Source organism: Zalophus californianus, chromosome 12 (assembly GCF_009762305.2).
Source record: "Zalophus californianus isolate mZalCal1 chromosome 12, mZalCal1.pri.v2, whole genome shotgun sequence".
Classification (NCBI taxonomy): domain Eukaryota; kingdom Metazoa; phylum Chordata; class Mammalia; order Carnivora; family Otariidae; genus Zalophus; species Zalophus californianus.
In genome coordinates this window covers 21,272,686-21,287,185 of record NC_045606.1, presented here as the reverse complement: position 1 = coordinate 21,287,185, position 14,500 = coordinate 21,272,686, and the positions used below count along the sequence as shown (strand labels likewise).

The 14,500-nt window shown below is 42.1% G+C and overlaps 1 protein-coding gene across 6 annotated transcripts in view; it reads left to right on the top strand.

Annotated features, from left to right (window-relative positions):
- The window catches only part of LOC113911138 (gamma-secretase activating protein), a 91,598-nt gene extending 77,704 nt beyond the window's left edge, over positions 1-13,894 (top strand). For 4 of the 6 annotated variants that reach the window (XM_027573287.2, XM_027573285.2, XM_027573288.2 and 1 more), the window contains 8 exons: positions 2,113-2,208; positions 4,258-4,328; positions 4,781-4,875; positions 9,795-9,914; positions 10,778-10,839; positions 12,399-12,500; positions 12,664-12,763; positions 13,147-13,894. In XM_027573287.2, coding sequence (XP_027429088.1) covers positions 2,113-2,208; positions 4,258-4,328; positions 4,781-4,875; positions 9,795-9,914; positions 10,778-10,839; positions 12,399-12,500; positions 12,664-12,763; positions 13,147-13,238 — 738 coding nt within the window. In that variant the 3' untranslated portion in view covers positions 13,239-13,894. Of the gene's footprint in view, positions 1-2,112; positions 2,209-4,257; positions 4,329-4,780; positions 4,876-9,794; positions 9,915-10,777; positions 10,840-12,398; positions 12,501-12,663; positions 12,764-13,146 lie in introns of those variants that run through there. The other 2 variants (XM_027573286.2, XR_003516372.2) reach the window with 2 other exon arrangements.
- Positions 13,895-14,500: the final 606 nt, after the last annotated feature.

Below are 14,500 nucleotides of genomic sequence, written 5' to 3'. Positions count from 1 at the left end.
AAAAATAATAATTTAATAATAAATAATTTAATAATAAAAATTTGAATAAATTTGAATCTTTAGTGTATGATAAAATTAGGCATTTAAAAAAAATCACTGGAAAGAAATAATTTTTAATCAATCAATAATAATTTAATTTAATTTAATAATAATAATTTAATTTAATAATAAAAATAATAATTTAATAATAAATAATTTAATAATAAAAATTTGAATAAATTTGAATCTTTAGTGTATGATAAAATTAGGCATTTAAAAAAAATCACTGGAAAGAAATAATTTTTAATCGATCAATAATAATTTAATTTAATAATAAAAATAATAATTTAATTTAATAATAAATAATTTAATAATAAAAAATAATTTAATAATAAAAAAATAAAAAATAAAATAAATAAAATAAAATAAAATAAAATAATAAAAAATAAAATAAAATAAAAAATAAAATAAAATAAAAAAATAATAAAAAAAATAAAAAAAATAATAAAAAAATAATAAAAAAAATAATTTAATAATAAAAATAAATTTTAATTGAGCAATGGCTGCCTATTTGCAAAAGACAGTTGGAGTCATCCCATCCCAAATACCACCACCTTATGCCGTAAACCAATAGAAATATTGGATAGATTAAGGAATGTAATATAAAAAATTGTGTGTGTTTGCTTGCCTATGAAATTGTCAAAAATTTAAAAATCACACTAGCAAAGTTCAGCATACGGGGAATCGGGCAGTCTCATGCAATGCAGTTGAAAACTAGTATAACCATGCGGGAGGCATTTCTGCAGTGTCTCTGTAAACCTTAAGTTCGTGACGCACCAAGTTCCATTTCTAGGAATTTAGCTTGAGAAAATAATTGGGGGTATGGCAAACAAGTCATGTATAAGGGTTTTTTTTAGTTCTATTCACAGTCGTAGAAGAAGTATCCCATATGTGTAAGAGGAGAATAAATAATTCAGTTCTAGTACTTTCTCCTAAAATTGAATACTGTGCAGCCATTTACAACCAGTGTGGTAAAGAGTATTGAATGACATAAACTATTACATGAAAAAAAAAAAAAGCAAATTAGAAAACATTGAATGAGTGTGCACACTAGAGAAAAGGAAAATAAAAAATCCAAAATGTTAACACAGACGATAGGATTATGGGTGATTTAAATTTTCATCTTTATGGTTGTCGTAGAAAAATTGAAAAGCACAAAAAAGCATGCAAGAATCTTTTTTTTAAAAATTTAGAAATTTTAAGTCTAATTAATTAACACGTGGCCCGGAGTGCCATGGGCTAAGTTTTGCTCAGGGTGTCATATATGTAAATCTGCTGACATAATATGTGCGCATATGATATCAGTTGTACAACTCCCATGGTGTTCATTGGTGCAAAAATCTCTAGCGAGGCTGACCTCCAACTGAGGAGGACATTTAGGCCAAAGAGGGAGAAAGGAGAAGGAGTCAAAAGAGCAAAAGGCGGGGAGGGCTGGGATGCTCCACGGATTGGTGAGCTCCAAGAAAGATGAGAACAGAGTAGATATACAAGTCTGTTCAGAGGTGATAGAATCAATAATTTCATTACTTTTGCGTGTCAGGGCACTGTGTTCAATGTCTAGAGCCACTGCACAGAGGGAGGTACCTGATGCATTTCGTTTTTACTGCTGCCTCTATCCTTCCAAATGCCCCAAAGCATGCCTCTCCCCACGACACCCCACCCCCCTCAACCCTCCACCCCCACCCCCACCTCGCATCAACACAGTCACTCCATGATTACAGTTGTTCCTGTTAGTTCTCCAGGTCTGGGAGCAATAGACTTCCACCTTTGACTTCTAAGTTAGTGGCTTCCTTCAGCTTCTTTGGCAAATTCTCATCGGGGTGGGAATCTGACTCTCGGCTGCTCACTGGGCTCTAGGTGAATCATCAGCAGTTCCTCGTGAGTAACGTTAGTGTCCCTGATTTATGCCCATTAAAGTAGTAACACTGTGGGTTGTACATTTCCGCCAATGGGATCTTCAGGTCCAGTATTTTTTGTGTTGGTAAAGAGTGTTAATAAATGGATCTTGTTTCAACCTGTAGCAGGTGTGAGTGGGTAGGTTGTGACTTATCTAATCCATGTCCTTGTTTTCAGATGGTGTCTGAGCTAAAAGACCATCTTTTGAGACACCTACAGGGTGTAGAAAAGAAGAAAATTGAACAGATGGTTCTGGACTACATTTCGAAACTGGTTGGTTTTGCTTTTTTATTCCCTATCCTGCCACCCCCCACTCCCCCAGTATGTAGCTCCCAGTTGGCGGTTCAGTATATTTTTCAGATTAGACTTTTGCAGATTTTCTGTCCTTAAACCGGTATATTTGGTGCTGTAGATTGAAAAAAGGGAAAAAAGAACAAAGAAACCAAGGAGGACTTGGTTATGAAAGTGGTTTATTTTACTCCCTTCAAATAGTGATTTATAGGTTCCTGGAAGTATAGAACAATGATGAACTTAGTATGGTTGCCAAATGTTCACATGTCATCTTGGCATCTTCTAGCATCTTATTAAACCATAGGTAATGATTTCTGTACATGGAGGTTTATGAAGACATGAGAGAACTTGAACTTAAATTCTTAATGAGTGCCAACAGCCCAGTTAGGCCAGATTCTAGCTCAGTTGTACAAATACTACCACATTCGAGTCTGCTGGTGGGATTGGTAGCCCATCTACCTGGTAGCCACCCATTGAAATTGTGTGATTCCAATTAATAACACCAGTCCATGTGTAAATGGAAGTGATAATGGCTACACCAAATTTTGAGGCGGTCTTGAGTCTCTCAAAGCATATGGAGTTGAGGCCTGACCCTACTTAGAACCTAGAAGTAATATGCTAGACAAATTCTTATTTAAATTCACAGAAAGAGAAAGAACACTCCATTTCTCCAAGTTTGGGTAAGACCAGTATGCAAATGATCAGTTGTGTGAACATATATTTTTGCATTGAACTCTGGAAGATTAAACGTATTTGATATGGCCCTGATTGAATTTCATGTTTAATTTTAAAATTTTCTGCCTTTATTGTAGTCATTAGTGTCTGTTTTTAAATATCTTTGAATTTCACAAGTTTTAATAAATTAGGAGAGGTTGGCATTCTCATATATTGATATTTACAAGCAAGGCATTGAACCTTTTCTTTTTTGGCATTGACTCTTTCTTAAATAATAATTCTTTCTGGTAGAACTGTATCAAGGAGCTCACTTTATGAATGTGGCTTTGATCCTCCCCATGCTGGTATTAACTTGCTTTCTTTGTCCTTTAATAACACAACTATTTAACATGTCCATCTATCATCTCTCTTTCTGTTGACTTTAAATTTCACTTTCCAAAGTATTAAGCGTTTTTGTTCAAGCATCATTCTTCCTAATCACATAGAAGTTTTAACACTAGGCTGTTAACAACCACTGGAACCGATAGGACCAGAAGTGGTAGGGATGTAGCCTAGGCAAACGCAGTACCCCTAACTTTCCGACTCGGCAGTCACCGACTGTAGCCAGACCTTCCTGCTCCTGCAAACAGCCATGTCTCCCAGGCCCCTCAGGAGGGCGGCCAATGGGGCTCTCTAAAACAAACGGAGGAAGTTGCTGCGGAACCAGACTATATCGCTTACGGGTCATCTTACCTGACTTCAGCCAAGGAGACACTGAGAATCTGTGTCATTGAGAATGAACTGTTTTTATCTGTGCCCATATGGAGATCCGTTCCGATTGGCGCCCTGTCCTTCGCCTCTAGGTGCAGGGCGTGGGATTCGTGGTGGATCCCAGCCCCATGGAGACTGCTCTGTTGCTGACAAACTAGTCAAATGTCTGACCTGGACTTGAAACCGGTCATACTCCACAGTCGATGCTCAGGACCTCTATCTTGTTCTGTGCCTCTCTTCTTCTCACTGTCAGCTGTTGGCCTTTGTCATATAACAGGCCTAGAGCAAATCCAGTTGTACTTGACCTTCACTGATGGCAGAGGGCCTGTGACTGAGGGCCTGTTAACGGGGCTGGAGAAGCTCAGCGGGGGCACTGGCTGTGTAGACAGAAGGGGCTCTGTTAGACTCTGGTGCACATTTTCAGTCTTTTCCATTTTGGATTCCAGTGTGTCAGCATTGCCTGCAGGAAGGCTGGTTCTGTGTCCGGGCCCAGGCTAACTACCAGCTGCCCTGAACAGGCCTGTCAGGCCTGCAGAGGGCTCGCTGTAGGGACCCGCCAAGGGAGAGGGTATGGGCAAAGGGTAACAGACTGTCTTTATCCTCCAGCTGGATCTCATTTGCCAAATCCTGGAGACCAGCTGGAGGAAACATCATCTTCACCCCTCCGTTCTCCACTTGTACGCAAGTATTTCTCCCTCTCCCTTATCAAGGTGTATAAAGAGCTAAAACAACTCTAATTGCTGCCTGTTGTGGCAAAGCTTTTGTGGCACTTAACAACTGAAAGCAGTTGTCACCAGCCCTGACGCTGTCTTAGTTCTGTACTCAGCATTTAAAGGAACCGCCCTGTGGCTTCACCACACTCTTTCCCTGGCATGTGGTTGATGAGGACGGAGGGGCGTGTGAGCTCAGGACGGCCAGGAAGGGGAATTTGAGTTAATGCAATCGATCATTTATGTGCCCAGTGTCTGGTTAGATTCTCGGCCTTAGGCTGATGGTCTCCATCATACTTATGAGGCTTCACAGTGAGCATGGATTCCAACTCTGTGTGATACGCAGAGCCACTGCTCAGACAAATGGGAGTTTTAGGGATGAACCCCTTGGCTGACGGCGGCTCTGTCGTTTTACCCAGCAGCAGGCGGGCCAGTGCTGCTGAATTTACAGTCTTCCACATCATGACCAGGATTCTGAAAGCGACTACGAGTTTGTTTTTACCTCTGCCTCCTGGTAAGTCTTGGCTTTTTTGTCCTTTGTTGTAAAACATTTGTTCTTTCTTCTTCACGTGGTCCCCGGGCCTTACACATTTAAGGATGAGACGACCTGTGTCTGAGAACTTGTGCGTCTGAGGTCACTTTGAGAGATGGGCCTGACATTGGTCTCTGCAGACCAGATGTCCCCCGATTATTAAATTCTGCTGTGGCTCGTCACTGACTTTAGGGAGCCGAGGCTGGTCCCCATGCGGCTCGCTAGAATACCTGGAACCAGTGGAGCTGATGCAGGGAGATCTTTCTCTGATGTCTGCAGGCTTAGTTTATCTGATTGAGAAAGTTAACACTCAGGAGGAAGTGGGTCTGGCTGGGTGTCAGAAAATAGCTGATTTTTACGTGGTTGGAAGCTAAAAATCGCCCTCAGGATTTTGAAACAGGACCAAGTCAGGCCTCAAAACACCCTTCGCCCATGTGTATGCAGTCATTCATTTAATTGGTCATTTGTTCACTCAAACAACCATTTGTTGATTTTTTTTTTATTACATTCCATGTGCCGTGCTAGAAATTGGAGCAGTTGCAAAAATTAACAGAAGTCTAGTTGGGAACATGTATTAATTATAAGAAGCAAATAAGCTCCTGTCTGCCTTGTATTCATTACATATGTGTTCTGATGAGTGTTAAGCTTTATGGTAACTGTCACTGCATAATGTTTATCAGCCAGTTTAATTTAATTTATTTATATATATACATCTATTGCATCAGCTATCAGTAATTCATTCCTTTACTCTTTCATTTTAAGCCAATATGTAGATGGTGCCCGTTTTGTGCCAGTTGCTGTAAGTACTTTACCTAAATAAGCACATTTAGTTTTCCTAACAGTCCTAAATGGTAGGAGCTTAAAATGAACCACATTAAATTGTCAATATCCAACCAGTTTTTGACTAAAAAAAAAAAAAAAGGCACTTTCATATGGCTCCACTTTAATATTATTCTCATTTTATTGATGGTGAAACTGAGGCACAGAAAGTTTATGTAACTTGCCTGAAAGTCACACAGTGATTAGGCAACAGAGCCAGTATTTAAATCCAGGAAGTCTGGCTCCAAAATCTGTTCTTTTAATGACTATTCTGTGCTGCCTCTTGAATTTTATATTCCATTTGAATTAGTTGATGCCAAAACATTGACTGTTTATGGGCCCAGAAATCCCCATAGCACGTCCTGGCTTGTCTGCATTTGTGATACATCTGACTCAGTTTGGAGTCCTTCATGCTTTCTCTGTCCATACACCTCATCTTATAAGACATGCGGGTACTGGAGGGCACAAGGAGTTTCTTTGGTTTATAGGAATCTGACAGTGACCATTCATGAGGAGAATAGAGGACTTTAAATTATCCCAATAGAATAGGAATTTCCAGGTGCCCTCTAGAAAGAGTGAAGGGATTTCATGAAAACTATATATGACTTTCTGGCTTCAACTCTTAATCATCAACACAAAAGACTTGGTAGAGGATTGGGTTGACACTTTCAGGTTTGTTCACCATGGATGTTCAAGCCCCATTTGTAAATAAATGAAAGTGACTTATTAGGGACAATTTTATACCCAGGAGACCATAAAACTCTACTTCCTAGGAAGCATCACACTCCTTCCCAGGGATATGTAAGGAGGGAAAACATGGAAAAACATTATCCATAGTGATTGAGAATTATTATGAGTAGACTTAATGGTTTGTGTCCATGGGTCAAGTATCTCTGTCCGTTTCTCTTAAACGTTGGTTTCCCTCATGTGACATAGAAAGTGGCACTGGGTCACATGGGTGTGCACGTGTGTGGGTAAATACAGGGTGTTTTCTCGTGCACTTTTGTATGTGTGCTTGCTTTCCAAGCCTGCTGGACTAGTGAGAACTGTTTGATTTTCAAGTGTTGGAAACTTGCAACCCAACTGGTTAAAGAATAAAGGGAATGAGGGCCACAAAAGGGAGTCACGGTGTGGAGCTGGGGCAGTTGTAATTTAAATGGGACCTCTGTTCCCCTCACGGGCTAGCGGAGGCCAGGAGCCCTGGAGGATGAGGATTAGAGTTGGCTGGAACAGCTCTGTTTTGGAACTGATGCCCACTTTTAGCCAATTTGTTCTGTTGCCTGGAGCTGACATGCAGAGGAAGCCAAGAGCAGACTGTTGGATGTGGGGCTGTGCCGTGGAGATAGAGGAGGAAGGGCCGTCGGGGATCTTTAAGGCATGGATGCAGGGCTGCAGGAGGGATTTCGAATCCAGGAAATCTATAGGAACCTTTAATAAACTTTTCTTCAGAACGAATTTCATAACTTTTTTTAAACTTGGGAAGAATGTCCAAATCCATTTGAAAACTCTCATGTTGGGCGCCTGGGTGGCTCAGTTGGTTGGGCAACTGCCTTCGGCTCAGGTCATGATCCTGGAGTCCCGGGATCGAGTCCCGCATCAGGCTCCCTGCTCGGCGGGGAGTCTGCTTCTCCCTCGGACCCTCCGCCCTCTCATGCTCTCTCTCTCTCTCATTCTGTCTCTCACATAAATAAATAAAATCTTTAAAAAAAAAAAAAAGAAACTCTCATGTTGTTGATTAGTTAGTAAAATCAGAAAATCAGTTTTTTTTTTGGATTGCCAGCGGAGTCATCTTGTCGTCAGCCCCTTAACATCTGCTTGTGGGCAGAGTCCGCACTTTATCTGACCCTTGATGTGGCCAGGACTTAGGCCTCAGTCCCTCACTGCTCATGATTCATGTGCTCAGGGAGAGAAAACTCCATGACTGCTCTGAACTCAAGTTCCTGCTCTTTGGGCATCATTTCTTTGTCATGTAAGCGCCTAAGATTAGGCTGTGATCCTTTGTTATTCCCTCTTCACACCTCATCAGCTTCCAAGTCTGGACCTGTGGCCACGTGCTTCCGGTCCTTTCCTTCCTGCTTCACTGTCCACGTCCTCATTACCTCTGGCGCAGGTTCACGCAGTGGCCTCCCAACACATTTGTCTTACGTACCTCCTGTAGCAAACTGTCCGTACTCCAGTCCATTCTTTGCCTGTTGCCATTTTAATACTCCAGGAGTAAAACTCAAATCCTTTTTTCTGTCTTGCTCAGTGTCCCTCCCCAAAGCCTACTAAATGAGAAATTCCTCGCTGTCGCTCAGCATTCAGTCCGTGTCGTGTGCACTCAGAGCACCCTGCACTTTTCCCTTCATAGAACTGGCCATTTTTTAAAAAAGATTTTATTTATTTTGAGAGAGAGGGGGAGAGAGAGCATGCAAGCGTGCACAAGCAGGGGGAGGGGCAGAGGGAGAGAGATACTTTCAAACAGACTCCCCGGTGAGCCTGGAACCTGAGGCAGGGCTCGATCCCATGAACCTGAGATCATGAACTGAGCTGAAACCAAGAGTCAGATGCTAAACTGACTGAGCCACCCAGGTGCCCCAAAATGGTCACATCTTTAAGAATGTATATTTTTGTGATTATTTGATTGTCTTCCCATCGGACTGGAAGGTGGATGGGAGCAGCTGTGGGGTCTGTTTTCCTCATTATTGTATACCCAGCTCCTAGTCTGGTGTCTGGAAGGGATTTGTTAAATAAATTCCAACTTTACCTCCTACCATTCCTCTCGTACACCTGATTCCAACTCAGTTGGGTCATGTAGTACTTTCTGAACATGCCCCATACTTTCTCACCTTTGGGCCTCTGTTCATATTGTCCCATTAACCCAGCTACCAGTTCTTGGGGCAGGATAATGTCATGGGTAAGAGCCTCAGCTAAGTCCCATAGCCTGCTTTCAACTTCAGCTCGGCCACTTACTAATGATATGATCCTGGGCAACTTTCTTAGCTCCTGTGAATCTTGGTTTCCCCAATGATAAAATGGGAATCAGGTGGTTCCCACCTCATGGTGTTGAGGATCAAATTAGCCAATGCATAGATTGAAGGCCTCAGTACGTGTTTGTTAATGGTTGCTGTTGTTCAGCCATGTGCTAGGCTCTTCATAGACCTAGGGTTAGTTCTCCAAGCAGCCATGTGGGAAAGCTACTGGTGGCTTCATGCTAGGGATGAAGAAAGGGAGGCACACAAAGGCTACTTACCTGTGGTTAGTAAGTAACACAGGAGGATTCTAGTATAGGTCTACTCATGACAAGGTGGTTTTTTTCTACTGTCTCCACTCGGTGTATCCTCTGGCCTCCTTGCCACCCCCAGGAATTGCATTTACTCTTCAAAGCTCCGCTCATGTGCTGTCTTTTCCAAGAGGGTTTTTCTCCTTCTCTCCGGGACTGATATCTTCTTCTCCCATGGATGTTGCTTTTATTGTTTATTATTAATTGTGTGCTTAGAACTCTCGGTTTCTAAGGGTTTGAGTAACCCTCCCCACAAGACTTAGGTTTGAGGGAGTTGCCTTCCTCTCTGTTGAATTCCTATAGATTTGCTATCTGACCATATTATTTAAATTTTTCTTTTTTTATAATTTAGTTCAAGTAGACCCCAAAAGCCTTTCTTTAGGGCCTACACAGAGGTCGGGCACACAGACTGTCCCCTACCGGTTCAAAATTTTTCCATGTTGGCAAAGTGGTCCCTATCTGTCAGCCTTTCAGCCTGGGCATCTGGCGTTTGAGGCTCTTAACTTCTCTTTTGCCATATCACTGCAGAATTGCAAACCTATTAAACTGTAAAACTGTTTTTCATCGAGCAGGCCCTGCCCTCTTTTTGTCTTTTTGCCTAGGAAGGGACACACACGCTTGTTGGGAACTCATATCTACCCAGCACACTACTTAGGTTAACACAAAGCAGGAGACTCGGACCGTGTCTTCAAGCAGCATTTATTAGCCTCTCGGTGCCAAGGCGCTGAGCTAAGGGCTTTAGTAACATCATTGAATTCGCTCCCTCTAGGAGCCTGGAGATGCTGGCTGACCCTGTTTACCCTCCCAATCTCTTGCCTAGGTTTTCACACTCTGCACACGCTCCTTGGCGTGCACTGTCTCCCTTTGCATAACCTGCTGCATTACATTGATGATGGGGTGTTGCTTCTCACCGAAACGGCTGTCACAAGGCTCATGAAAGGTAAGAGGCTCCGAGTTTGCCACAGTGCCTGCCCAGCCCTGAGCCCCATCAGGACGGGCTTGGTGGTGTACAACCCGTGTGGTCTCACAGGGCCCTCGTGCACTCAGGGCCGCCCCATGCTCGGGGTAATGCTCCACATTAAATCTTGAAATCCTTAGTATTGAAACAAGGGGATCCTCATTTGCCTTTTGCAATGGACTCTGCAAATTATGCCGCTTGTCCTGCTGAGTACAGTTCATTTCCTGTAGCCAGGCTTTGGGCTAATTTGAAGTGCCTCAGACCTTCAAGAGGCCCCAGAGGGCTTCTCGATCCACACACAGCTATTACATTCCTTCTCTGTACACGAGGGCACTTGAGGATAGGAGACTCTGAAGGCTTGTTTCTCAAGAAAATGTCATGAAATGGCTTACTTTCAGCTGATTAACTCTGTCATCGCAGACTTAGACTGGAAATGCAAGAGAGACTGAGAGATGCAGTGCTCATGTGAATCTGAACTTGAAGGTCTCCAGTGTAATCACTTGCTGAAATTATTCGTTGTGGTATTTTATAGACGAGTTTTGTTAATATATGTTAAAGTATTTGCCGTTCCCCAAGGTGCCTTCTGTTTTCACTTCGTAAAATTGTTTTGTGAATGGAAGCCTGTTACAGCACCATGTTCCATGCCATATAGAAACTGCTTCATTAAGAGAAAGCCCTTGTATTCAGACAACAAACCAAAATTTTCAAGGTATTATCAGACTTCAGCTTGAGAATCCAGGGTGGGGAATGTGTCTTATCAGAATGAACCACTGAAGTATTATTATTAGCTTGCTCACATATTAAAATGGAGATTTGTTTTATTTGCCAATCTAACTTTTTTGTAGATCTGGACAATTCAGAGAAAAATGAAAAACTAAAATTCAGCATCATTGTGCGGCTTCCCCCGGTAATCCTTAATTATATTTTATTCTCTCCATAAGCGTTGGTACGAACCTCCTTCAGTTCCTTCTTGCAAAGGGAGCATTTACTTGTTTTGGGCTAAAGTCAGTTGAATTGTTTTACTTTTCAGTCCTTTCCCAGAAATCCCATCCCTCTTCACGCCCGTTGGCCGTTCCCTGCCGCGCTGACAAAATGCTTGTTCCTCTGGCTTTGTACTGCCTGGCACAGCCTGCCTGAAACACTTAGCCATTTTCCCCTCTTAGGAAACTGCACTAATATTTACATCTATGAGTCTGAGGGGAGGGAGAGGGGAAACAGGTGTTTTTTGGCATTTAAACTGATAAGAAATTTAACTCCAGGTGAGGTCAGAAGGTTCTGGAACTGCATTTCCTCCCACTGCCCTTTCTACCACATTCCCAGGTTGAAGGAGCAACGAGAAACATGACAGAAAGGGTTTGCCAGGCACTTCTTGTTTTGATGGGGGATATTGGCTCTCGGAGTCAGAAATACTATGAAAATATGAAATTCCTCAGCAAGGTCTTCAGAACCTTGGACTCTGCAAACTCCCTGACCCTGCCAGCCCGGGGCCAGCTCTCTGCTCTGTTTACATACCTTGCACCCTTGTATCTCTGGCACGATCCTCCCACGAAGGGATGTCCGCTGCCTTCTGGACCTAATCGTTTTCCTTTGTAACACCCTCTACTCCTCACAGCTTACTGAAGCAAAGGCAAGGATAGAAAACAAAGCATATTTTCCACAGCTAGATCTCTCTGGGGAAGTCTCTGAACATTTAGTTTGTTTTTTTTTTTTGTTTTGTTTTGTTTTTCTTTGCCTCAAGCTCTTAGGGAATTAAAATTTTCTGGGCAGGACACTGGGGAGAACAACCTTTTGTTTCCTATCGAGACCTCACTTAGAGTTGCAGGTACCCAGTTTTGAAAAGTAGCAGATGAACTCCGTTTCAGAAAAAGAATTTGGCAACATCAGTGAATAAACTACTTTCCTCAGGGTTGAATTTAAGGGAGTATTTATTCAAAATTCAGAGGCACACCTCATAGGAAATGGCCTTTCTTCAAGGGTCATTAACCATAAAGGGCCTCTCTTTTAGACTAACCAGCTACTTTGGAATAATCCTTTTTAAATTATAAGTAGGTATAAGGTACATGTACTTAATGCAGTATAAGCTACATTCTCCTCTCTGTACTTTTTCCCATTCTTTTCTTGTTATTATTTACTTAATTTCTTTAGAGTAGTTTTAGGTTCACAGGAAAATTGAGTGCAAGGTCTATAGAGATTTCCCTGTCCACTCTCCTGCCCCTACATGTGCAGAGCCTCCCCTATTACGAGCATCCTCCACCACCGTGGTCCATGTGTTACAACTGACAAACCTGCATTGACGCATCACAATCACCCAAAGTCCATAGTTAACATTAGGGTTCACGCTCGGTGTTGTTCATTCTATGCATTTGGACAAACGTATAATGCAATGGATCCATCATTAAGTATTGTACAGAGTAGTTTCACTGCCCTAAAAATCCCGCTCTACATATTTTTCAATTTGCATAATAGCTTATTGGTCAGAAGATCTGCCGACTTTGGGATCATCCTATGAGTTCTAACATCATTTCCCGGAACCATGTGAAGCGACTGCTGCTAAACTATAAGAAAGAGGTGAGTCTGCGAGCAAGCACAGCCCCGCTCAATGTTGTTGTTGGATCCTATTTGCCCATTTCATCATCTCCACAGAGACAGCAACTGTAGTTCTCAGCCCCCTTTTTTAAGTTTGTGTTTGTTTTGGACAATCAGCTGACGCCAGAAGTGGTTTCCCTTTTAGCCCCGGAGTTCTATGATTGACAAGTCGCCAGGCAGTGTGGAGTTCCTGCCCCTGAACTACTTCATTGAAATACTGACAGATAGAGAATCTTCCAGTCAAGGTAACGTCAGGGCGTTCCTGCTTTTCTGTTGACGCATCAGTCCCTATTCACTTCTGTGGACCCCTTTCTCTCTGGAATACCCCTTCTAAGTAGTCCTTACTGCAGCTAGTTTTAATCAGTAACACACTGATTAATCCTGGAGTACATTACCAAAGGAATAATCACCTTTGAGGTTTTAAGCGGGTGTAAAAGGCTCAAAACCCATATGGTTGATGCGAATGACCTTTCTTGGGGCTGGGGTAGAATAAATTTTAACAACACATTTTCAGAGTAATGTGTTTTACTAAAATATAAAGTAATTACGATGTCAGTGAGCTGCAGACACAATGTTATTACAGAAGTTCCATGGCTACGCAGTAACTCTTTTCTCCTTATTTTTCCAGCTCTGTATGCTCTTGAAGGACATGACAATGTGGATGCAAAATTTGTAGAGGAAGCAGCTCTGAAACACACCACAATGCTTTTAGGCTTATGAAAGAGAAAATGCAGTTGTATCCGCTCCCAGTATTTTAATCTTGCGCATTAGCTTGACCTCCGTCAAGAGTCCTTTACAATTCTTTAAAATTGGTAACCAAAATCAGAATACATTGTTAAGCCATCTGAATTCCAGTTTGGTACTTGTTCAGACAGAACTAAATTGCTCTACCTCACCCCAGCTTTGAAAAGGAGACAAGCAGTCAGGTGGGGGGGAGGGGCACAACAGTCTGAGAGGGGCGCTGTGTCCTCAGGGATGACTCAGTGGCTTACCCTCCTCATGGCTCCACGGGCCAAAAGCGAGTTTGTATTGCACTCTGAAATAAAATTACGCTTTAAAAAAATGCAGGGGACGGTGCTAAGAAAAAAACTAGATGTGTTGTTGAAGGTAACATATGACAAGCAGAAAAATTAGTTACAGAAGCACGCTATTTGGAAAGAGGATACTTTTCAAAGAAGTGAATTTGGACCGGGTCAAACCTGCTATTTCCAGTAGAGAATAATTTGTCATACGCAGCAGTGTGTACATAGCGGTATTGAGAGTAGGATTGGTCTTTGTGATTGTTCAGATGGAACTGTACTTTAATATGTTCAAGTTTTTTGTATTTATAAAAGTTTGACTTAGTAATATCTTTTCATTAAAAAAAGAAGAAGAAACACTGAAGGTTTTGGCCTGAGTCTTTCATTTTTTGAACATAGCCTTTCTATTCCAGCCGGGAATCCTGAGTCCGTGAGCATGTTCCCTCTCTGAGGGCCCCCGGGGCACCTAACTAGTTCTCCCACTTTTCTTTTTTCTTCCCTCTCTCTTTTATAGTGACTTCATTCTGACCCATAACGGTAGCCGCTGGCCTGGGGTCAGCCGGTGCCCTTTGCTTTCCTCTCTCCACAGTTTCTCCGGGTGAACTTGTGAAATTGTCATGATTATAAATATCACTAGCTAGTACAATAATTCAACTTCCTTTCTAAAATCATACTTGTGTTCCCAAAATTGCCCTCTCCTACAGAATTTCCCTTTTTGGTCAAATATGTAGTTGTCACAGAGGCTCAAAATCTCAAGATCATTATTTTTCACTCCCTACCCTTTCATACTTGCGTTGTTTCAGTGTCTTTCTGAAGTCCGAGTCATCTGACTTACACTGAGACTGGTTCTGTCGCCCCTCTGCTCATAGCCCTTCGTTATAGGATAAGACCCAAACTCCTTGACATTCAGCGCTTCCTAAATCCCGGCCTTACACAATTCCCTGACATGAACATGCTGTTCCA